At 50.8% G+C, this 25,508-nt stretch overlaps 1 protein-coding gene across 3 annotated transcripts in view; it reads left to right on the forward strand.

The window, feature by feature from the left end:
* MVB12B (multivesicular body subunit 12B) overlaps positions 1–25,508 on the forward strand; it is a 75,724-nt gene that overhangs the window by 22,890 nt on the left and 27,326 nt on the right. For all 3 annotated transcript variants that reach the window (XM_059715760.1, XM_059715761.1, XM_019495317.2), the window contains one exon: positions 10,014–10,111. In XM_059715760.1, coding sequence (XP_059571743.1) covers positions 10,014–10,111 — 98 coding nt within the window. The remainder of the gene's footprint in view (positions 1–10,013; positions 10,112–25,508) is intronic.

Genomic DNA, 25,508 nt, shown 5'->3' on the forward strand with positions numbered 1-25,508 from the left:
TGGATGTTATCAATCTGTGACAGATACTTTGGGAAATGGAACGCTTTGATTGCAAAAGATGTGTCACATGCGTTTAATCTTCCTCTCGGCGAGACCGGGATTCAGTCACAACTTTTGCTTGTTGATGTCAGGTTTTGAGAATGTAGCTCGGCACTGACCCTGGAACCGCTCCGTCATTCAGCTCGCGGGGCTGTCATCCAAAGGTTAATGGCTTGTGGGGGGCGGGCGGGGGGAACTGTGCTGGATTTCCCTTCCCCCAGGCAGCCTGGATTCACGCGTGCCGTGCCAGGCTGGGCTCGCAGCGCATGGGACTGGGGCAGTGGGAGCCCCTCTCTGCCCCTGCAGAGCTCACCCTCCCCACGGGCTGGGTGGCACGGCTCTATGCCTTTTCCTCTGCCTTTTTTTACACGACCGTAGAGAAGCGAGAGCAGCGGGTGCGAGGGGATCACATACCAGCCTGGTCTGCCCTTTGAGATCCAGGAGTCCAGAAGCTGGCCCGCCCGGCAGAGCCCCCTTGAAAACGGGGCCTGGCAGAGGGCACGGTCGGACCCCGCTGGGCAGGGCACTGGTGGAGGAAAGCTGCTGAAAACAAAGTGTTTGGGCCTGCAGCAGAGACCAGAGGAAAGGCCTGCGTGCCCGGCACCTGGGGGGAGCGCCGGGTTTGTGGGGTCAGCGGGCCCCCGAGGAGGTGCCTGGTCAGATTTCCAGCTGGGCGCCCGGTCCCGCCTGGCCTGCCGAGCCGGACAAGCCTTTCACCCCCGTGGGGGATGGCGCAGCACTCGCGAGCTGTTCCCCGCTCGCTCCGGTCTGGCGCACGATGCTGCTGTGACGTACCCGTCCAGCTGCACCGTGTACCCGGGAGCGCCGATCTGGTGTGATGGGTAGTGGTCCGGAGTCGGAGCAGGCAGGTGTGTGTTCCTCCTGTGCGCCTGGTTGTCTTTTGAGCGGCCAAGTTGCTGCTGCTTGGTAGAAGGAAGTGCTTTGTTCCTGTTCCTCTGCCCCCAACTGCAGTTGGTACAGGGGGACGAGGACTTCCAGAGGGGTCTGATTTTTAACTGATTTGCTTTCCCGATCATGTGAGAGCTACGTCACGTGGCCTGGAAGATGGTTAATACTTGGATTTAGGTAGGAAAATGATTGTGTGCAATAGTTAGCTGTCAATGATATGTTACCAATACATGCGTGAGAGAGCTCAGGCTTATTGTAATAACGAAACAGTGCGTCTCCTGGAGAGATTAATTGTATGGAAAAGGAAAACCTTGAAGCATTTTTAATTTTTTCTTGTAAAGTATCGACACAGATTATCTCGAGGTAGCGCTCTCCAATTCGTCCTTTTTCCAGATGTTTACGACGGGGCTAGCTGGAAAGCCAGGAACTGTTTCATGGAAAATTTCCAGGTTTCAACATTTTTTTCTGTTCTGAGAAGGAGGAGTCAAACCAAGCTCTTTCAGAAATGCTTTGAGAGAGAGAGCCGGCAGCTGGGGGATCGGGATCCTTAACGTAGGTTGTGGGTGACCAGGTCTCAAGTCACTGGTCTGAATCCTGCCGAGGAGGGGTTTCGACCTGGGTCTCCCCCGGCCCAGACAAGCGCCTTAGCCCCAAGGCTGTTGCCTGCCTCTGGGTAGGGGTCTCTTCCTCTCTGATTCTGGCCAGAAGTTGCATCCTGGAGCTGAAAATCCTCTGAAAGTCTAAGCAAACGCGATGCTTTTCTCTCCAGGACCCTGGATTTTCCAGTGGATGTTTTGTCAAAGCTCCGGATGTGCTCTCTGTTGAAACCACTTTTCTGACACGCTTCCAACAACGCCCCGGGTCCACATACTCTTTGATGGGAAGATGCAGCAGGCAGTGCTTAGTCCCTCTTCAGTTTGGAAACCAGGCAGAGGGGAAAAGTGTTGTCTAGTAGGTATGTCCAGAAGATGAAATCCTTCGGGATCGATAAGGCAACGTCCGCTGTTGGAAGGGCCCGTCGTCCCCCACCACGGGTAGCGGGTGTGGGTCTGCGTGCACTCTGCTGCGCAGCACGTAGGATCCCGGCGGTGGGAAGAAGTGCTGCTGCGTCCTTATCCAGAGGCTGCTTCCCATACGGAGGTAGTTAGGGTGCTGCACCCACCTTGCTGGGCAATGTGAAGTGTGAGACTTGATCCTCATCCAGCATGTTTTAGTGGTAGAAGATGGTGATTAGGAAAACATGTGATGCGAGCGGTTTCCAACCTCAAGGAGCCCCCCCTCAGCCGAGAGATAAAGACGTTAGCTCCAGCGAGGAGAAGTTTGATTTATTGAGCTGATTTTGCTGGTGGATTGAGAGATGGGAGGGAGCGCATGGCCTGCCAGAGCGCCGTTTGTCTTGCAGAGCCCCTGTCCTGGAGTAACGGTATTCCTAACGGCACGTTCCCATTAGGGCGTAGCTTGAGATCATTAAGTGCAGACTGCAGGCCTTTGTTCAAAGGAGCGACATGCTTGGCTATTAAATAGCCCCGTAGGGGAGTCGGGAAGCTTTTTTCCTAAAACTTCTGTGTTGTCTGCTATTTAATATGATCTCTGCCACTCTTGATTTGTAATCGGTGATTTCACCCTGAAGTGTATGTGGCCGTGTTCAGATGTTTTCTGCGTTAAATCAATCACTTTCCCGGTGTTTAATGTTTTTCCAGGCTTTCCTGGAGTCTGTTGCTCTGGGTGAAACGGGGCTGGTGATGAGTTCTGCGTGGTGACGTGCTCTTCCCGGGACTGCTTGGGCAGGCGGCATTGGGAGGTGCTTTTCCTGCTGCTGGGGCCTGATATGGGAACGCCTCGTAGCATCGCTGCATTGGCGTGAGTGGCTTTGCATGGAGCCCCCAGCTGTGTCCTCAGAGACCCCTGGCATTTGCTGCAAGCAAAGTGTTCAAGCGCCAGGAGCTGGTTTTCGGTGAGATTTCCAGACCTGGGCATAGTTGTGTTGGGATTCATTTGTCAGGATTTGAGATTTCCCATGGCAGCCTGCACGCTGCAGCTGATCTTCTTGGAGTCTTTCTGCTGCGCGGTGGCCCCCGCCGCCGCCCCTCCCTTCATTACGTGCGAGCGGCTGACTCGAGAGATGCACCGGCGAAGGCTGCGCAACGCCGCGCTCCCTGTGGCAGCCTCCAGAGACCCTGGGCTGTTCGTCGGCGACAACCACTTCATAAGCACTTCGTACTTTGGGTGAAGTCTGAGCTCTTTGATGCAGCGCTCAGCTTATAATAGTTTAATGGGCTGCAGCTCAGACTTTCAAGTTGGGGAAATTAAACTTGCAGGGTTTTCTTCCTCTGCTGTTGGCAGCTGTTCCATTCCAGCTGCTTAGATGTCTCTGAGCCATGCTAGCGCGCAGGATAGGGGAGGCGGGCCGCAGGAGCGTGCCCTGGGCTTGGCCCTGGGCGTGGGTGGCGGTGTCTGCTCTGCGCCAGGCCCTGCCAGGGCTGCAGCTGGTGGTTTCTGCTCAATTTACTCATTTTCAAAAGTGCTGCTTTCAATTTTAGGAGATCGGGACCTGGAGCATAGGCATGTGGGAGAGGGGGCCTCGTCCCACCCGGGGAGCGAAGCCAGTGGAAGGAGTCGCTCGGTCCCTCCCTTTGTTCTCGCACGCGCTGCGCTTTTAGAAATGAGAATCGTGGGTGTCGGAAACACAGGCTAGATTAGTAGTGTGGAAGGGGGTGAAGTATGGGCCCAGCAAGTACGTTGCTTGCTTTAGGCAAAGGGACCGTGAGGTTTGAGAAGATATTTAAATATTTGGGTTTACGTAGGTAGGAGTGAAGTCCACTACCCCACGTCACGCTGCGCTCCCTGCTTTGTGTCTTGCGGCAGTCGTTCTGGATGCGAGAGGCGCGGCGGCATCGCCCCGCTCGAGCGCACCAGAAGTGAGGGGCTGCGCATAAAGTGCGTAGTGGCGATTTGGGTCTGAAAGCTGCCGTGGCGTTTTCCATAAACTTTACCGTGAGACAGGGTTGTGGCAAAACGAGCGACTCTCGAGAAGCTGTCGGGGAAAAGCGCACGCTTCAAAAACCAACCGTCTATGCTTCCCTGGTGGGAGCCAGAGTCTTCCCGTGGGCGCTGGGTGTCCTGGTGTCGCCTCGTCCCCGTGCCCTGCAGCAGGAACCAGGCGTGAGCAGGGAAGACGGCCGGTTTGGTGTTCCTGCCCGGCCGTGCAGCCGTCGCAGCACCGCTCTCCTGTCCACCTGGGCGTGCAGCGGGACCTCGTCCCGTGCACCAGTCCTGTGCAGGGCTCCGCCGTTTCTGCTCGTTCGCAGCCTGAGGCGGTGTGCTGCGTGCTGCCTGATCTCTGCCACGTTCATCCGGTGCAGTTGGAAGCTAAAAAGTCGCTCTTGTTTCCTGTGCTGAGCATTGTTGATATTTTGGAGTGAATTATGAAGCTTCCTTTGATATCTGGCATTTCCCCTCATGATCCTTTGTTACTTTTTATAAGTATTTGCTCCCTAACTTCAGAAGCAATTCATCACGACTGGCACAGACGGTCATTAATAACTGTTGTTTGGAGCTGTCGGGCATCCCTGGACCCGTTCTGTGCAAGTCTCTGTAAAATAAGCAACCCAAATTGGCCGTAATGCATGCGCATCGCCCCCGTTTCCTGACAGGCTGCTCGGGACGTCTCCTAGTACGTGCCACGTCCGTGGCTGCTCTTCGTAGGGCTGTTCCGGGCGTTTAATGAGACAAGGAGCAGCTACAATCGAGAGCGAGATTAACACTCTCTGCACTGAATTTAGTTGCTGTACCTCCTTGGATTGTTCTGGAAACATGAATATTTAATTGTTTGGGAAAATATCTTTCTAAAACCTGTGCGGCTTGGTGCCTGCATCAAAGCGATTTGTGCTGTGTGCGTCTTGGGAGAATTGTTCCAAACCCCTGATTACCGTCTCAGCGGAGCAGGCATTCCTCGCTCTCCAAAGGCCATAAAACTCCAAGTCCACCTTGTCACTTCAATGCCGTGGGGAGGGGAAAAAACCCTTATGCGTGTGACAATTCAGAAGGAAAATAATTGGCATTTGTGTATGTTAATGTGAGTTGCCATTCCTTAACATTAGAGATTCCAGCAAAGTACTAATAATTACTGTTAATATCTTTCAGTGGAAACTTTCAGAGTGAACGAGCAATGGTTGAAACAGTATTTAACGGCATGCTGCTGGCATGATAAGAATGCAAATAAGCGTTATTAGCCTAATCATTTTGCTGTCGCCATGGCTGTGCAGCAACAGTGTTGTGAATATGTCATGCAGCACCCGTGAATTTGGAAAGTGTGTCAAAACACAACTTCAATTAGTTTGCTCTAATTATGGCTCTAGAGAGTTTGTAACTATATCACTCCTCATTAAAAGAGATTTTCTTATATGGATTAATGTAACGCAGAAAGGAAGGGCTCCGAATTCCAGCGCGGAGCTGGCTTCCGCAGAGAGGAAGCCCGCAGACGGCATGGCATGGCTTGGGGAGGGGTCCCTGTGCGCTTGGCCTTGGGCCGCAGGAGCGAGCAGCACCTGAAACCCGGTCCCTTGTGCCCCAATTTGTGGAGTGCCTCCGATAGGCGTCTGCTCCGCTGGTGGGGAGAGCAGCCGCGTCCCTGCCTGCCCTGGGGACACGGCACGGTTGGCAGCAAGGGTGAGCTGCACGTAGGCCGGGTGCCTGCCATTCAGCAGCGATGCACCAGCAGTCTCGGCTCACGCTCAGCCCGGCAGCCCCTCTCCTTTGCAGCTGGAGGGATGCCCGCCACTTCTGCAGCATCTGATAAACCTGCCTCAGCTGCCTCAGCCAGCCGCCTTCGTTTCCCGAGGGTGAGCGGTGGCGCTGGCTGGGCTGCGAGCCATGCAGGAGGTCTCCGGGACGGGTCGCCAGGCTGCAAAGTGATGCTGATAGGAAGGAGCAAACAGCAGAGGAACTGAGCAGAGAAATGCCTGCTCCATCCCTGCCCACGCTCCCGGGAGAGCGAGGCCTGTGGGTAGGCAGTTGGTTTGTCCGTAGGCAGTGGCAACCGCAGCAAGAAGCCCCTGCTAACCCCACCTTGCTATACCGCTTTGGCAGTGCCCCCCGTGTACCCTGCAGCAGTCCCGACAGCTTGACAGCCCAAGCTGTGCACGTCCTAACCTGGCCGTGCCCAGAGGTCTTGCTCCCTAGGCAGGCTTGGCATGGGAGAAGTTCTTGCCAGCTAATTAAAGACCTTGTGCTAAGGGTTAATGTCAAGTAGTCCCAGGTGTGCAGAGCATCAGAAACCACATTCGGTCTGACTTCTTCTGAGTAGAAACCACACAGTGGTAAGTGTCAGCGCCGTTCCCTTGCTCAGGTCGAGTCCGTGGGTTATCAAGAATTCCCTTCTTTCTGTGCAAACATCTTCCTCCCTCGCAGCACGGGTATGCACGCTCGTGAGCTCACAGGTAAGCAGGTGGTAATGGGTTAAAGTAGTAATTGTTTAAATCTTCCAGGCTTTCCTCCCAGTTCTGTGATAATTTGATGAAGAACTTCACCCTAATTAAATATTCAAATTAGGAATAAGTGTCAATATGGCTTCCCATTGCCTGGAATGATGATTAATTGTATTCAAAACTCTAGTGGCCACTGTAATCTAAACCAAACCGTTGTTCTTGATTATTTCTGCAGCACATTTACCATGTTTTTGTTTTAAAATTTCAACCAGTAATTGATTTGCCATATGCCGCAGAGCTGTGCATACTTTTGCGATATGTGTTTAGGAACTTGGGGACTTTGTAATTGGGATTTTCTTGCTTTTCAGTGGCAGCCTATTTTTTTTTTTTCTTTCTACCATGCAAAATGGTTTGGCTTTTACAGGCCATAAGGAAAAGGCATTATGCAATCAAGTTAGTAGGTATAAGTTTTATATTGATCCTGGCCAAACCCTTGCATTAATTCAAAATAAATTAGGCTTTGTTTCCTGGTTTTTCCCAATGTGACACTTTAAAAAAAAAAACCGCAACAAAAACCCCCCCAAAAACACATTAGACTGAAAGGCTCTAATCTACTGCTCTCAGTGTTACCCTGCCTTGTGGTCTTGCAGCTGCATTTCCCCCTCAGAGAAGCCCTTACGTGCTCCCACTCCTGCAAGTGTGAGCCCCGTGTGTCACGCTGTAGAGAGTGGGTGCTGGCAGTGGGTTAGGTGAACGGGGAGGGAGCATCCAAGCACATCTGTTCTTTGTGAACATGCCCTGCCAGGTGGTGCGCAGGGCCCTACAGCATTAGCTTAGTAATACCACTTGCGCTGGAGCAGCTCTTTGTGGCACGCGGTCTCATGAGAAGCAAATCAGGCTCCTGAATGGTCACCAAAGGCAAAATCAAATGACAGGTTCATGTTTAATGTCCATACGTCGCTCAAAAATCTGACCATGCCAGATCCGATTCATGTTTCATTTTAAATGCACCAAAGTCATCATGGATGTGGTGCTGAGCTAGCAGGCAAGATGGCAAGACAGGGATGACCATGCCTCGGTCAGGCGGTTGGACAAGAAGGTTGGTCAGGCGGTTGGACAAGAAGGGCCCTTCCGGGCCTAATTCTGTGGGACCTGAACACACGACCTACCACCGCTCCGCTGAGTGTGGTCAGAGCCTGTGAGACTGCAAACAGTTCCTTTCCGGTACGTCCATGGAGCGTATGTGCCGCTTGCACATACGTGTCACTTGCATGATCTGCCGGAAGGACGTGGTCCTGATCAGGGACTTCACTCCTAGGGCGTGTCCCAAGTCAAGGATTCAGTGAAACTCCTCTTGGAGGGCCACAGGCTTTATGGACAGTTGCACTCCCAGCAGTGTCAGCTGTACGATTGCCTACAGAGGAGTTGGTTTATTGTTTGCATAGACCCGTGATTTCCAGACCCGCAGCTTGGTCCCAGAGCAGGCAGGTCTGCCACTGGCTGAGACCGTTTCCTGAGGAGCGTGGTTCACACGGAGCAGACCCAAAGCTGGCACTCCCTGGTGAATTCCCTGCACCGTGGATGCCTGATTTAATCAGGTGGCAGCAAACACCTGAAACACCTTGTTGAGAAACGGGCTCTTTGTTTGGTGGGGGTCTGTGTGCAGTTCCTGCGCCCCTCCCTGGTGCGACTGTGCACGCAGAGGGACGATGAGGACAGGCCCCACCAGAAGCAGGAGACATTCAGAAAGCACTGCTAGCCATCTGGAGGTCTCAGAAGTACATTTCTGAGTGATTTCATTTAAAACCAAATGAAAAGTGCATAATTCATAGAAGTGGTAGGCTTCATATCCGAAGAGTGTTCATGACAAACCTGCCTTTACTGGCAAAGGCAGCCCCATATGGATTGTGTTTGGAAAGGAAACCTGTTGGCCAAATTTGAAGATGTTTTCACATGATCGTTCTCGTTTGATTTTTAATTTGAAGGAGGTCTGGAAGTACAAACACATTCAGAGCGATGTTTTACCTCTTACATTCTGGAGGACTCATCGTCACCAACATTGTGTTTTTAGGCTTTCTCTGTTCTTTACAAATATGTCCAATTTCGAAGGTACAAGTTTCCAGCTGATTTGTGTAATAATGCTCCGTGCTGGCCTATTCAGGGTGCTCTTTGTTGCAAGTATGGCAGCTACCGCAAAAAAAGGGTAACCTGCTTTTCTGGTAAAAGAGCCTCTCAAAATTCCTGCTCCTGTTTGTGTCACTCCAAAATGCGGGGCGCCGACAGCTGCCGCCTCGTTCCTGCGTGCTCCCAAGTCACTGTTTTGAAGAGGGCCGCATCTTCGTCACAAGTGACAGGGGGTCCATAAAGGTTATGGTGCATAATAAAAGCTTGCACAGACCTGGAATCAGCACTAGAAAGTACAGATTTAAATTACAAAGGAAAAGCTAGACTCCCCCATCCAGGCCTATAAACCCGCACGCAGCCAATATTGGCTCCAGTAACTGAAGGCTTCTGTCTGGCGCTGTCTCTGGTTCAGCTTAGCAGCCACTTTGAGTCGAGTACCAAAGGCTGACGTAGGAGGGACGCGTTGCTCCTACATTCACGTGGCTGGAGCAGGCGGCAGGAGAAACGTGAGGCTGGCGTTCCCGTGCCCTGCCCGCAGCACAGAGCGTGGGAGGTGGGTTGGTTTGCTGCCCCTGCGAGAGGCCTGGGCATTGAGTGGGACACGGTGTCCCACGACAGCAAGTCTGAGCCTGGCTCCCTGGACGGGGCTTACCCTCACGGCTCCGTGGCTGTCAAATGGGTGATTTGGGTCTTCTTTTTTCCCCTGTTGCCAAACAGCCGGTGTGAATAAACCCGTCGACTCCAGGTTTTGAAACTCATCTGCGTGCCAGCAGCCACCAGAAAGGACTTGCTTCTCTGGCCCCCAGGCCCACTGGCAGAGGGGTTCAGGTTTCGGCTCTGTGGGTCCTGGGGAGATCGCTGCCTTCTCCAGCCCAATCTGGGCACTGCCTCCCACGCAGAGAGGTTTCCTCTCGGCACTCGGGGCATCGTCCTGAGGCCGGGCTGGCTGGGCTTGCAAGTGCTGCATGGCGGAGGCCCCGGGTCGGTCGGTGGAGAGGAGTCGGATGGCTTCCAAGCTCTGAAAGCAGGAGAAAAGCAACCCTGCCCAAGCCTGCGTGTGCTTGTAGCAGGGGAGCTGCACTCCACATGACTGCTGACTCTGAACCGCTCTCACGCAGGCCTCCCCGGCCCGACCCAAGGACTCCCGGTTAGGTCGGGAGCACCTGTCCCTGGGGCGGGCTGCTGGCACAGCCTGCATCCTCGCAGGCAGCGCTCCTGACGGGCTGCAGCGTGCAGTCTCCCAGGCACCCGGCACTCGTTGTAGGTGCTGCAGGGCTGGACTGAGCGGGCAGCTCCTCGCATGCATCCCCTGACAAGCTGGCTGGTCAGGAGTGAGGAGCGGGTCCCCACCTCTGTCTTACCCATCGTGGGCCCATCTTGCCCTTCGCAGGCTCTGGGTTGCCGTTCACCATGTCGCGTGACTGGAGTCGTGCAGGGGCGGGAGGCTGAGTGAAGGCTGCGGCTCCTCCTGCTCTGCAGTAACGTCCCCACGTTTCTCCCCTCTTGCTCCCACAGGCACATATCCCTGACGCTCCCTGCCAGCTTCCGAGGCAAAGGCCACAGCACGCGACTCGACCTGGAGCACCAGCACTCGAACTTGTATGCCATCTCAGGTGAGCTCGCGGATTCTGTCAGGGCCGGGCCAGGCACGCAGCATCCGTGGACCAGCCTTGCAGGATGTCTGCCGCTGTCGCTCCACCATCAGAAACGTGTGGCCTGAGGAGTCGCCGCGGAGGAGGAGCGGGAGGGCGTAGTTGACGGGGAGCCTTGCTGCTCCCGGTGCGGTGCAGCCCGGGAGTGAGGGCGCGGGGAAGGGAATTGCTAGAAAGTTTTCGTTAAGCCTCGTACTACTTCTGCTTCGCCCCCTGTCCCCACTCTCCTTTCCCGTGGTCCTCACAGGTAAGTCGTCAAAGCCACATCTTCTCTCCAAGCCAGGCAGACGTTATTCACAGATGCTCTGCTTGTGTCCCAGCCCCCTCCAGCACCGCCATCGAATCGAAACAGCTCCTCCCAGACCCAAGTGCTGCGTAGCGGGTGCAGATCGAGTCCCCGCCACACGTTGGGGTAGATCGGAAAACACCAGATTGCTTGGGGGGTTTCTCTTTTTAAGGGCTTTGTCTTCCTGAATTTCTCTCTCTCCTCTTGTGGCTTGTTCTGTCTCGCTCCCTTCGTTCTTTCCACTCTCCTGGACTTGTCTCATCACCCACAGCAACTACGACAGTCCAAAGCAGTGCTGTGATTCAGAAATCCTTCTCGGTTGGGTTTAGCACGACAGCCATCAGGTGTGATTAGCCGTCGCTTTCTCTGCAGAGCCTCATGTTTGCATGCAGAGGAAGGCGTGTCGTTTAAACTCAGCCTGGCCAAATTGGAGGTCGCCCCCCGCTCCCCCCGGCTGTGGTTGGTCTGCAGGGGTGTGCAGAGCACCAGCCGGGCTGTGCAGGAGGTAGTGCCTGTGCATAATAAGGGAGGAGAAGGTGGCAAAGCTCAGCCATTCAGAAGCTCTTTCTGTTAACAGTGAGTGACACTTCTAACATGGGAACATGGCACTAATTCATGTACCCTAATCAAATGGTTATTTAAAAGGTAATCTCTCACTAAAACTGCAGCTTCAGGTTCCTAAATAGATGGAATATAACAATGGCATAATTCTTGTCAGTATTAGTTTTTCTCATTACTTCCCTACCCTAATAGATTTGGAAATGTAGGGGAAGTGTGTTCTTGTGTTCCCACAAGACAGTCCTGGAGGGGGGAGGGAAGGGAAGGCCGTGAGTTCCCACTTGATGAAGCCCCAAGCGCACATGTGAGCAGGGAGGAAATATCTCTGTCTGAGCGCTGCTTAAGAGACCCTTTGCTGCAGGAATTCCTGTGGACTGCTGCTTCCTGCAGTATAACAAGCTTGGAAAGATGACCTATTTTACACAGATCCTGAATATTTTACCAGATGTTTACAGGCAAAATGCAAATCAAGCCTATAAAACCAGGCACGGTAATAGATCTCAACGTTTGCACAAGTAACTTTAAGTCAAAGTGTGTGCCTCTCTCTTCCAACTGCAAATCCTCCTCCAGGCACATGGTTATACAAGTTGTTGTGCTTGCATATGTTGTAATGGCTATTGCAGCTGTGGAACGTTTCCACAGAAAAGGTCTCGTAATGCGAAACATCCTGTGCATTGGCAGGACTCTTCTTGCATACCTTCTGACCACGGCTGCCTTTTCAGCCCTCGTGATGAGGTGCCGTCTGTGCGCTTTAACATTGTAAAGGTACGTTAACCTCAGGACTCGCAGTGGTAGCCATTCCAAAATTTCCTGTTACGTCTGTGTGATTTTGAGTTGATCGAGTTTATCTACAGCACAGCGTTAGCGTCTTGCCATGGTAACAGGAACCTTATGAGTGCTTTTCCGCCAGACTCTCCTAATTGCTCTGTTGTGATCGAGATTTGCTGAGGCAAGGTGCTAGTTGTGACACACTCCAGGGCTTGCTGTCCCGCCTTGCAGTCTTGGAGCTCACCCTGGAGGAAAGGCAGCGGTAGATACTGGTGATGAAACACAGCCCTGCAGAGGACGCTGGCTAGAGTTGTTGGGTGGGAACTCCACCGTCAGCAGAGAGCAATTGAAAGCCAAGGCTGGCCGGTAATCTTGAAGGTACCAGGAGCAAGCGCAAAGAGTCTGGATGTCCAAAGGGGCCGCCGTGCCATGAACCGTCCAAGGGAGCTGCTCCTCGGGCCCCAGAAGCGCTCATCCCACCCGGTCCAGACCCCCTGCTGCTGCTTAGCAGCTGGTGCGAGCCAGTGTTTCTCATCAGTCCTGTTGCTCTGGAAGGACAAGAGTATTTTCAGGTGCTAGAGAAGTGACCGGCTCTCTGGTCACCGTGTAGTTGCACACGTGCGCAGGTTGGACTCGGTTGCAATTGAAATGCAGTTCTGTTTGCAGATATGCATTGTTTCATGAAGCCTCAGGACCAGCTGAGCAATAGGTGTGTGGAAACGGAGCGAGTCTGAAACCTGTTCTTCCTCTGGAGCGAATGGGGGAGTGGCAGCCAGGTGTCCGTGAAATATGCATGTCCTAGGTTAGCTCAGCTGTGCGCTCGGCACTGTCCAGTGAGACAATAGCAGGGTCTCTCCTGGCCGCAGGGTCAAGGAAGCTCTGCACTACCAAATTCCCTCCTGTTTGCACCGGGCCGTGGCTCTGGTGTGCGATACCCTCCCGGCCTGCGGGCAGCGATCAGCTGCAGCGCAAGGTGGCTCTCCATATACCTGGTTGGGTAAACTATGCGTTTCTTTGCCAGTCCCCTTGCGTGGCATCCTGGTTGTTGGCTTGGACTCGCCTAGCTGTGTTCAGGAGTCTGTAGATGGCTTGCTGGCTCTGCTGGTAGAGGAGGCCCGGCTCGCTGCCGTGGCTGTCATGGACTTGGGAGCTTTCCTGACCAAGTGATTCTGACAGCATCGTAGGAAAGCACCAGCAAGTGCAAATAATTGATGATGTTTGAATATCTGCTTCCCCCCAGCTTTAATCTAGTCCTCATGTAAATGGCAGATGGGCAGTTCATTATGAATATCCTGGGTCTCTCTCTTTCTCCTTCCCCCTCCCCCCATGTTGAGAGCTTCAAGCACTTGGTCTGGATTTCTTTTTGTTTAATTTTAAAGGCAGATCTCATCTCACGCACAGGGCAATGCAATTCCCGAATGTGTGCAATGCTTGTCCCGCTCTGAGCACACGAGGCCGGGCCCCATCCCCTGCCGGTCGGTGTAAACCAGCACAACCCACGCGAGTCTGGGCTGTGTCCCTTTCTGCTGCAGTTGAATGACTCTGAGCCAAGCATTAAAGGGAAAACAGACGTGGAAATTTTAATGATTGATTTAGTTCCTCCTTGGGTATTTTCTGTCTTGGCAATTGTGTGTGGCTGACCAGTGCATTAGAGGGACTCTGACTACAAGATAGTTCAGCAAGTAAGTTCCTCTGCGGGTCTTGCTGTACATAGGGACAGCCCAGAGAGCACCTGCTCGGGGCGGGGGGAGCGGCTGTGCTCAGCACGTGGCCGCTGCGCCTCGCCTAGAATTAGGGCTGGGTTGGTCTGCTCTGCTTTGAAGATTTCCGCCCCCTCCTCCCCGCCATCGCGCCTCTGAGACCAGCACACCACTGTTTATAACTTGGATTAGTTACTACTACATCTGCCAAGGGTCTCTGCCTGCAGCTGGGGATGCTGCCCTGAATCCTGAACCAGGGTTTCTGTGCGTGTTCAAATGTCCACCTGATTAGGGAAGGGAAGGCCTCGTTCCCGACCGAGCCTTCAGCAAACGCTGCTCGGTATTTTACAGCTCAGTCCTTTTTCATGGCCTTCAGCTTAATTAAGATGTTGTTGCGACTACATACTGCCTTCATTTCAGACCTCAGCATCCTCTAGCTACATATTGCTTTGCTTATCAAAGCCACAAGGACAGAGAGAGAGAGAGAGAGAGAGCCCTCTCAGGCAGCTACAGATAATAACATACAGGGAAAATTCCTGAACGAAGTGAAAAATTATTTATAATAATGGTACTCAAATAGAGAGGAAATAAGTCACTTTAAGGGTATATAAATTTTTATGATAGTGTATAAACAGCCATAGCTCGTCTTGTCTCTCCATCTCTCCCTCCAAAGGATGAGGACAACATCCAGCATAAAGAAAAATATAATAAGAAAACTAAGAAATGAATGGGAAAGGCTGGAGGATTGATCGCCCGGCGTATTTGTATATCCTGATGTAAAAGGTGCTGGTGACAGGTGGCCAGGTTTCTTCTGTATAAAACCATGTGTGTGCTGTCAGGGCCGTGCAAGCAGCCTTGTTGCGATTGATGAATTGCCTGCTTTCTTGATTAAACCTTCCGTCACTTAAGAAACAAAAAGCCTGTGTTTGGATGGCAGAGTGGGACATGTCAAAAAAATCTGTCTGCTTTACCTTTGTGCAGATGTTGGGCACAGACTGTAACATGTATTATTAAAATGAATGTGGCATTTACTGTGCATTATTTCTTTCCTGGGAGAAAGGACCTGTAAATTATATGCTAATAATAAGCTTTAACCCTTTCAGAAAGGGGGAGATTTAAGAGTGCAAATATTCCTGTAGGCTTCGCTAATTGGATGTGGTCTAATACCACTGTAGCTATCTCCCTGAAGTTAATAAACAGCGTGTTTCAGGCCAGTGCCGATGCCCCTGGGGGAACTTGCTTCCAATAAGTTTTCTGCTGTGTAAGTGCCATCGAAACATAAACCTTTTGAATTGCAGGATCCTCTGCCAAATTCTGATTAGAGGCAGAAACCAGCTGCCTGTTCAGGGCAGAGATCTGTCACGGGCAGCCACGGAGGCCTCGCATCTTCGGCTCGGAGCTCAGCATCTCTCCGCACAGACTGGGCAGCTCTGCCAAGTTCTTCCAGCCCCCTTTTGGGGTGTCACGTTCCCCCGCTCTGCGAGGAGGCCGCGATAGGGGGACGTGCGGCACCCTTTCCAGAGAGTCTGGCAGGGCATTGCACTAGTTAGCCAGCAGCTGAATTGGCAAAGCAAACCCCTCTGACTTGTGCGCGACATCAGAGCGGTAGCTAGCTGTGTGTCTGGGCAGTTGGAGAGGACTTGTGCAGCCGTGCCAGCTTCAGCGATGGCAATGACCGCGTCGGATTAGCAGTTAGTCTTGCGTGCGTTCTTCTATCGGCAGGCTTGACGTTGCAGTTTGGACGTGTGCTGGAGTTGGTACATCACTCTCTACCCCAAGCCCAGGTCTGCTTAGCAATGCGTTTAACTGTTGAGGTCTGAACGCTTGCTCTCCTGGTGCAGCAGCTGTACCTTGTGAAACGTGCGGCATCCTTTCCACAGACGGGATGTGCCAAATAGCCAGGGTTCTTGTGTCGCACTCTTTACGTTCTCAGACATTGGTACCGCTGACTGACCGAGCGATCACTACTGCTGCCTTAACCAAGCATCTCGCCTCCCTGAGTATACTCTGAGTATACGCCCGCCTCTGTGGAGTTTTGCTTTGATTTTGTCTGAAGGTACCGAGTTGATCGGGTTTATCTTGGGTGCAACTCAGTTTGATGTTCCTGGGCAATAAAATATGTGAACTAGTGGCTGGGAAAGAGAACAAAGCTCAAAAATATTATGTTGCTTACAGGGAAGCAGGCTGTGGCTGTGTTAGTCTACAGGCGAAAGGAATCAGAACTCATGGGAGAGGGGATATCTTTTATTAAACCAACTAGATATTTGCAAAAAAATTCTTTATTTGCAAGCTTTCAGACACACTTACCCTCCCTCAGGCACAGGAGAATGCAAAGACTGAAAAAATTCTCCTAGTGAAAATGAACATTCATCTTTCACAGGAGAGCTGAAGGTGCTATAAGATCTCCCAGTTGGAGTAGTTCATTTTCTGCAAATTAGGCTCAGATGAAAGTTTGAACAGGCTTACAGAATTGGAGATAGCTCTTGCCAGCTGTGAACCCCAACCACTCCGGTATTTTGGTGCAAGGGCCTTACAACGGGTGAAGCCGGCATAATTGTGACATGTGGATGTGGCAGCCGTGCAAGTGAGATTTCTGGGGTGTTGGGTCCCTGAAGTCTGTTGCTGGTTCGCTGTAAAAGTAAAAAAGAGTGAAGAAATTTAAAAATTGGTTTAAGAGACCGATACCGTTGCAAAACCCTACGTATGTGAGGAGGGCTCCATCTAGTTTAAAGATCCTTCAAAAGGAATTCATGGAGCCAGCATTTAAATAATATTTTAGAGATATCAATTATTTGTTGCCTGAACCACAGCTTATGGTTGGAATGTTTTTTTGCAAACCCATATGTTAAACTTGCCACAGCTGCGTACCAGTCACACGCATTTTCTGCTTTTAATGAAACCTGCCTTTTCTTTCACTCTGACTTTTTCTTCCTTGATTTAGTTAAGTTTTTCTGCAAATGCCCATTGCTGTTCCTGAATTCCTAAAGTTTTGATTTTATTAAACTGAAGATGAAGGTTTCAACCTCCTTAAAATAAAGAGCAGTAGGTCCCGTAGATGGGAGTCGAGATGGAATAGATCTGTCACGTCCCTGAAAAGAGGCTCATTATTCCCCAGATTTGTCTTACAGTTGTCTCTAAGAAAATGAATGATGCTAGGCTCTCGCAGAGCTGGGATCCTTTGTTAGGCAGCGAGCTGTTTTCTGCATGCCTGGCTTGTTCTTACAGCATAAAAGATCTAGCGATCCACTGATAAAGCAACATTCATAATTTGAACGAGGCTGCCATTCTTGCCATTTTTTGCTCTGTGCATCACTTGTAAAGACATGTTTTGCAAGGAGTCTCTGGAGCAAGTGGCTCTGGACAGTGAATAAGTCCTTTATCTTTACATCCTTTTTGTGCCTCTCTGCAGAGATGTCGATGCAATGATTTTACTCGGCGCAAACAGACAGCGCATAAGAGAATGGCGAATTCTAGCCAGCATCTGTTTCAACTGGCATTTATTGTGTTATGGAGACTTTAAAAAATAAAGAAATACAATAGGAGAGGAGGCAGGTTCCTCTGGGCTGCTCTGAGAGGTGGCATGTATTCCTCCCCGTGTCTAGCTTTGGTGACTTTTGGCGTTGTAAAGCTGATTTTTCTGTCATCGGTGTACTCATTCTGGAGACTTCGGGTTTTCTGAAATGAGCAAAGCAATTTCTGCCTGAAGAATTCATGAGTCTCCATTCCAGTAAAGCCAGATACTCTCACCTGCCCCAGCACTGCTGGCACCCCTGACCTTTGGATGAGCGAGTCTGGGGTGCGCTCCAGCAGATACGCAGCAGCGTGCCGGCAGGGACGGTGCAGCCATCTCGCAAGTGCTCTGTGGACCTGCAGGTCACGCAGTCATGTAGTGCGTGCAGCTCCGTGTCCCTTGGGTGACCACCCCCTTAAAGTAGTAGCCACTTCCCATTAGCAAACGGGGCAGCTGGCCAGCACCCCGCGTGCCAAACCTTCCTGCAAAGCACTCGTCGAATCTCTCGGGTAAGAGCTGCTACAGTGCATGAGCCGGGTTCACCGGTCTAAGGCCACTGCAGATGCCACAGAGCAGTCCGGTGGGAGCTTCCTCTGTGCAGCAGGGATCTCGTCTTGCACGGGGCCGTGGCAGGCAGGGGACTCCTGCAGCTGGGGTGCAGAGCAGGAAGGACGGGCCAGGGCCGGATCTTCTGCTGGCAGAAAGGATTTTGCACAAGCCGTGCAAGTTAGAGGAGCCCTTTGCTCCCCTAGTGCATGGCTTTGCCCGGCAGCCTCAACTCCTGGGCTCCGGCTGCCTCTCCCTGTACATCGGCGTTGCAGGGAACCGGGCCCTTAAGCTTTGTAGCCCGGGTAGGTAGCGTGCTGCGAACAAGGCTTCCGACACTGCCGGGCATAAGGGCACCCAGTGAAGCATCGACCAGCTCATCCAGGCTTCATCTTTCTCACTCAGGCTGCTGTTAGCCACGAGGAAAGCCAGAGATCTCCCCAGAGAGGTGGTGGAGGTGTTTAAGGCCTGGCATGACAAAGCCTGGGCTGGGATGATGTAGTTGGGGCTGGTCCTGCTTGGACCAGACGTGACCCCGTGAGGTCCCTTCCCACCCTCGCTGTCCGTGATTCTAGGACCCTGCTCAGAGCACAGCATCCTTTTCTTCCCCCCAAAAAAACCCACAACCCCTCTTGAAAGAATTTGCCAGCGCAGGGCCACGAGCCCTGTCCTGAATATCATACCGTGATCAGTTTGTAGAATAGCATCTCGGTCAGCGCAGCCCTCGGGATGCTTTGCTGTTGCCTCGGCAGGCTCCGTTGCTTGCTGCATATGCTACAAAAAAGCTTCCTTTTCTCATCGGTTCCCCCAGACTAAGGACGGGAGAAAAGGGGCGATTCTGTTACGTGTCAGTACCGCCCTGTCAGCTTCTTTCTTGTCAAAACGTCAGGTAATCCAATCCGTACCACAATACTGCCACTTGCTTCCCCCCGATATACATTTTCTTAAAAGATATTGTATCTTTTATCCGCATGTAATGAGGACAGACATTTTAATCAGAGGTTAGTCATTTATTTTTGCAAACTATTGTTTTGCTTCATCATTTTTGCAGATAATTAAATGGATCGCTTGGCACAGTGTGTCTGCTTTATTAAAACAGGTAATTTTGAAAAAAGAAAGATGCTATTTTTTGGATCACTGCACAAGAATTGCTTTTATCTTCATCTTTCAACACGGTTTCTGGTGGTTTTGCAATGCGCTCTCATGTTCAAGTACTCCAGTGCACTCCACCCTCCGGAGGGGGAGGTCCTGCGCTGCATTCGATCTGTCGCTTCAGATCCTGGCATCCGCGTTCCCTGCCTCTCTTCAAGAGACGCAGCATTACATATCATGTTTGCGAGACTGAATGATCACCAGGAAAGGCCAAAATAACGGGTGGGTTTTTATGTCAGCTGCAGAGCTTGTTTCTGGTGTGGAAACTTCCTCGCAGGGCGAGAGTCAAGTCGGCTCTGCTCTTGCCTTATTGCGGTTCCTGCTCCGTGGGTACCGGAGCTGGATAGTCTTCAGATGTCTGCACCAGCAGCGGCAGCCCAAAGATGGGTCTTGTGCAAAGGGCTGCAATGGAGTAAAATTACTTGTGATTTCACCTGGAAAGTGCTTGCGTGTGCTTGTGTGCATGAGTGAGGGCACCTTCCAATGGGCACCGTGCCCCTGGGTGGATTTCCCTCTCTTCTTTCCAAGCAGCGAGTTAGGGCCGTAGGCCAGGAGGTGAACGATGGAGTTGTGAGGTCTGCTGGGAACGTTGTCCCTGAAGCAGGTAGACTTCCTGGCGAAATCATCCTAAGTGCCTTTTGGGCACCACGCTGCGGGGCTTGATTTCTTCTGCTCAGTGGTGCAGCGTCCGGGCCTGGGCTGCAGCACTGCGCTGCACGGCTGCTCCCAGAGGCAGGTCTGCCAGGACGGGTCCCCCGCACACCGCCAGTCTGCAGGCCTTGCTCCACGGCTCAAGTGCCTTTCAGGGGCCTGCTGGTTGCTTTCTGTCCAGGGCCATATGTGGGCTTCCTCAGGCTCTGAGCACCCCCCACATCTGTACTAACAGAAATAACATGCTCTCTTCATCCCCAGCTGCGCAGAGTGGGCAGAGGAGTGGGTTTCTAAAGCTGGAGGGGAGGGTGTCTGTGTTTCTGAGGGACGGAGAGCTCGAGCAGATGCAATTCGCGCTCTGCTTCCAAACTGGGGGGTCCCTGGTCATTCCAGTTTCTCACGGGCGTGAGGCTGAGTGCAGTTCCAGCTCCCGCAGTCGCACGGGATCTCCCTCGGTGGACTGCCGGGTTCCTTATTCCAGACCACAGAGCGATGCAGAGAGCATCCCAGTGCTTGTGAGGGCAGAGGCCTTGAACCGGTCTCTGCGCTCGGGCGAGCACCTGGGCAGAGTGCTGGTATCAACTGCTGCGCAGCTGAGCGGGCGGGCTGCGGTGCCTGTACCAGTTGCACGAGGAGTGCAACCTTGCAGAGGGGCTGCACTGTATTTGTTTTGCTTGTATGAGTACCATAGTTTAATTTTTCTTAATAGGAAGCTGCTGTGTAGTTGGGATATTTAAACAGTTATTAACCGAATGACAATTAACAGATTGCACAGACAGATTTTCTTTTGAAAACCTCTGAAATTGAGTACAGTTTGCAAAACTATCACGGCATAGTAATGACAATGAATTTTGATTTCCCGGAACTGATATTAGACTCCTTATTAAACTATGTGCATCTGCTTTTAATTTACTCCAAATAATTGGAAAATGCAATGAAGCTTTCCAATTAAAGCACGGCTTTATGCTGTTTAATAATACCCCCATAATATTATAGCTTATGAAGTGACAGGTGAGTTGGTGTATGAATAAAACATAAAGGCAGCAATAAGGGACAGAAAACCGGAGACAGTTGTTGGGGATTTTAAATGCTGGATGTAATTTGCATATATTAATCTCTTCTTTTCAGCCTTATCAGGCATTCTTCAGTATTTGAAGTTAAAATAGCGTTGACAGGCGGGAGTACGCTTAGTTTTTTCAAGGATTTATTACTTGTATAATTTCTGATCTTTAATAAGCAGATATGACTGATCCTCATAGTTCTATAGAAATCGGTTAATTGTTCCAGATGGCGTGTACTGATTATGCAAAATTACTTTTCACACCATTTTTTTTTTTTTTTGTGATGGAGTTTGGAGTAAAATTAAATTTTTTATAGCCTTCTTATCATGCTGTTTTACAGTGGTTTTTGCACAGAAGTTGAATTTAATCTACTATATTACATTGACCAGCACAGTTATTCTAATGTAGCATTTTGTGATTTGACAAAGAATAATAGAACACATTGCTCATTGTTCGTTACTGTGCGCTAATAAAAAGGAGGTCTAGTGTAAAGAACCAGGCTGTTATTTATGAAGAATGCATAATTCACGCAGTTAAAAATGCAAAATTGTTACAATGAGATGCTCTCTCTTTTGGATAGAATATCTGAGCAGAACAAATGAAAATAGTCTTGTTGCTGCAGCTTCCACCTAATAAAGAAGGGTATTTTTGAATGCGTGGTGTGGTTAAGTGGTATCTTCTTTATTAGGAGGAGCAGTCAGCCAAGCAGCATGTGCCTGGCCCTATCGAGAGGTGCCGGTGGTGGTGTTTTCCCTGATTAACGTAATCCGGATATCTCAGTGGCATAATTTCATAATTGAAAAGCATTTATAAAGGTTGTTGGGTTTCATTTATATAATGAAAAGCTGTTTATACCAAATAAACCACACACGCAATAACCCCTTTGCTAATAAGGTTATTGTGATGCATTTTTAATGTTGACTAAATTGTCAGATTATTAGGGAGCCTGCTGCACCGGTTCCCCTCCAGGTCTGCGGTGCCGGCTCGCCCAGCGCCGTCACGGCCCTGCCCGGCGTCCCCGTCAGCGAGCTCCTGGCAGCGCGGGCGGGCGGGTGGGAAGGAAGGGGCAGCGACGTCCCCCGCCGGAGCTGCCAGACTCCGCTGTCAGTCCAGCCGCGCCGGCGGCCCTCTCGCCGCGGTGGAAGTCAGGCTGCGGGCGGGAAGCGCTGTTTACCTTCGCAGCCTTGACAGTTGTGTAAAGTATCAGGTATCGTGGCAGTTGTTCCAAAGCACATAGTCCTCGTTTATGCTCATTGTCTGCTACAGCAGGTTTGTCAAAGAACAATGTCAGATTCTGTTTAATTTTCTTGTTACTTTTCAGTATTTGTCATACTCTCTTGCAGGCATGACGTGAACTTTTTTCGCTGACAGCTCTGACACCATCTCTCGCCGCCATGATTTATATGAATCGCGCTGACATGGGAGGTTGCTAGGTTTGGGGGGCTTTTGTTGTTGCTGTTTTCCTCCTCCGCTTGACAAGTTCTGGATTTGGGGGGGTGAAGTCATGCCTTCTACCAAAGCAGCCTCGGCGGCAGCATTTTCATGGCTCGAAGGAAGCGTCTGCTTGTTCGTTGCTGGTGTGGGCAGCAGAGGGAGCATGTAATCCTGTTTGTTGTGTGGCATGAAAAACAGCAGCATTTCATAAGCCCGAACTGCCACTTTTCAGTCATTTATAAAAGGGCTGAAGGTATAGTAGTAGGCTGGGATTGAATCAACGTTATTAATATGTGAGAAGCAAAACAGCACACGTTTGAAAAAAATGACCTTGTAGGTAATGGAATTAATTTCCCCAATTAAATTAGAAAATTGGGGACGCAGTAAATGGACTTTATAAAGAGTGCTTATGTTTAACTCAGTAAGAGACAAGTAATTAACTCATCCATTATGAAGCTTAAAATTTCCAAAATTGTTTTGTGTGTTGCTACTCCGTATTATATATAGGAGTCATACTATAAATCAGAAAAAATTAGAAAATATTTGTTCTAATGAAGTAATAATTTGGTAGTAATGCTTTTCATCAGCACAGCTTAAGGCTACATTAAGTGGACAGTCTTTATCTGGATTCTCTAATTTTAATCTTCAAAATGCTATCTAATGTCTCATTAAGACTTGCATATAATGTATCTTAAGTACAGTCATTAAATATAGTTTAGGGAGATTTATGTTCAGATATTGCTTAAAGATGTTTTAATAGGCCCATTTACTCTGATGATATTAATGAGCTCTTAACACATATTAGGCTCCTAAAACTAGTGGTATTATGACTCTCGGTGAGCAAAACAACTGGGAGTCTGTAAACGGATTGGATGCTCCAGCAAGGTTGTTCCTAAACGGGTTCCTCGCGCGCTCTCCTGGACCCGTTTAACTCCTTCAGGCTCTGGCGGTGTCGTCGTGTCGAAGGTGTTGGTGCTACTTGCCGCGCACATCGGCGACGAGCTCGCTCGGACGTCGCGTGTCGAGTCGATTGTGCCTCCTGGACGTGCGAGGGGTTAACAGAGATGGCTGTTTCTCATAGAGCCATATGTACGACAGGGGACTGCACGTTCCCACCTCATTATGTGAATATCTTAGACCTGCTGTAAATGAACTGTAAAATGCTACACACATTTGTTCAGTTCGTAGCAATGAGAACATATTTACACAACTAAATTAGGGGCTAGGAAAAAATGGCCCAACCTGCGGTCCTTTTCTTGGAAATTCTGGCTTTTAATAATTTACAGTTGCAACGTAAAAATATTTTATCTTCGGAAGGAACAAAATTGTCTCGTTTCAGGAATGTTGCTTTACTTCCAGCTCACGGCTAGAACAAGCAAAATGCTCTTATTTCTGTTTCTATGCTGTCCTTTAAAAAATACCAAAAACCCCTTCTGAGTCCAGAGACTCTTATAGTGACTAAATTGGTTTGTTAGAAGACGATAATAGCAAATTTCTTCTTTTCATAATTGGACGTTTCTTCCCTGTGGGCTAATGTATGTGCTGCCCTTGCATACACAATAAGCTGTGCTTTTGAAAAGCCATAACTAGCTAATAAGTGCTGTGGTGTCATCAGAGAGTAATGGTTTGCTGATTAGCATAATTAATGACAAATGGTGGTGTGGAACTGGTGGATTGGTTTAGTGGATGATGAATGCATCGCGGCCCGAGTTGGATCCTGCCAAGTAGGCCTTGCTGGCTGTCAGCCTTCTGTTCCTGCACAGGTAGACCTCATTAGTCACCGCGCGAGTGTGCCAGCTCACATTCACTGCTGTTCTGAGCACAGAAAACTTAATAACACGAGCCACGGTGCTGTCCCTTGTTTTCGGGAAGCGGCATCCTGAAATCTCTGCTTCCTTTCTGGCCAGTCGCTGGTTCCTGTTTCCGCGCGAAGCAGTTAGCGCACGCTTGTTTCCAGACTGCCCACGTACGCGCTGCCCGAGCGCGGCGAGGTAGCCGCCACGCGGTTGCGGGGAGATGAATGGCTGCGTCTGGCTGAAATATTTTTGTGGGCTGCGGATGTGCTTTTCCCTGCGAGGGCAGGAGAGATGCGGCAGGCGCCCCTCCATGCTAGGAGACTGGCGTGCTTATCTGTGGCTTGATTAATCAAAGCTAATTTGCATTCGCAAATGAGATTGATAAAAATGGAGTTACCTTTTCACCTTTAAAGTGGGGGGGGGAGGAGAGGGGGATTATTTCTGGGGTGTCTTTCCTTTAAGTGATAAGCAACTCCTTTACCAATAAGGATGAAAATCCTTAATTTGTGTTAGCGAAAGGGGCTAATTATTATATAGTTAATTAGCATCTGGAAATGAGGATTATCTTAATTACAAAGCACAATTTCCCTAATAGCTACAAAACTGTAAGTTTGATCTGTGTGGAGATTGGTGACTATTATTATGTAATTAGTGATCATATTAATGGTGTGGAGTATTTAGATATGATTTGCATATGCAAATGAAATTTACCTGATAGAAATATGTGGCTCAGCTAATGACTCTGAGCACTTAAAAATTAGAATACGTAATGAGCTCCAGCACCACCTTTGCAGTTTTCTGATACTTTTGGGAGCTCTTTCTCCTGTAGCGAGCATCGGTGCCGGGGAGGCTCTGGCACCGGCGTGGGGCCTCTGGGCCTGGAGCAGGCGCGCGAGCCGAGGGGGTCATCGCGCTCGCGCTCGGTGGTTGACGCTCGCTCGCTTGCCCGCCGTTGAGAGTGCCCCCGGGCACCCCGCGCAACATCTCCCTGGCCATCCTCGGTCTCCCTGTCTGCAGCCCTGGGCAGGCGCTCGCGGGTCGTGCGCGCGGTGCTCCCGGGCTGCAGGCTCTGGGTGCTGGTTGCAAGCCCTGACCCTTTGCCATGCGGCTCCTTCACGCGGTGGCGGCCCCAGCTCTGGCGTGGTAGGACCTGCCCGGCAGGGCGGGTGATGGCCGTTCTTTCCAAGTGCCCGGCCTTTGCAGCGTGCAAGCGTCTCAGTTTTATTTCTTGTGCGTTTCGTACAGCTCTGGGCACGGAGGCGGCTTGGCAGGTGGGCCCTCGGCAAGGTGTCGTCCTGGCTGCTCCGCCAGGCCCGGGCTGCCACGGTCAGCGTGTTTGTGGTTACCGCGGTCTGTCGTGTCCCTGTTCTTGGCTCTAAACTTCACGTTACATACTTCGACATCCATGTCCTGTGGGAGAGCGGCTAGCGGCAAGCCCGTGTCCTGCGGTGCCTCGCCTTCCAGATTTAGCCGTTGGGCTAATGAGGCACTCCGGAGTCAAGGGGAAGCCCCAAATATTTCTCTGCGGCCTTTGCTTCACGCAGCATCTCCCTCCAAGACAGGCAGTTGTACGTACCCCGGAGACTGAGCAAATTATAACCCGAGCAGCATCTCGGCAAAGGAAAACAAAGCCTCCATGGCGAGAGAGTGTAACACGGTGTAACACGCTCCCTGAACACGCCTGTGTTCGAAGCTGTGGGCTCAGAGCAACTCGTGTGTAAAACCTGCGAGCGCTGGCAGGCAGCAGCCACTGCTGAGCAGTGTTTCTCTCGGCTCAGAAATTCAGCCTCGAGTCTTGAAATACCAGCTCTGTTGTGGCACTTCTGGATATTTTTCTCTTCAGACCAAGTCGTGCATGCCTGTGTCTTATGCTTCTCCGAGGCAGACTAATTTTT

The sequence above is a fragment of the Alligator mississippiensis genome, chromosome 12, assembly GCF_030867095.1.
Source record: "Alligator mississippiensis isolate rAllMis1 chromosome 12, rAllMis1, whole genome shotgun sequence".
In the NCBI taxonomy this organism is placed as follows: Eukaryota; Metazoa; Chordata; order Crocodylia; family Alligatoridae; genus Alligator; species Alligator mississippiensis.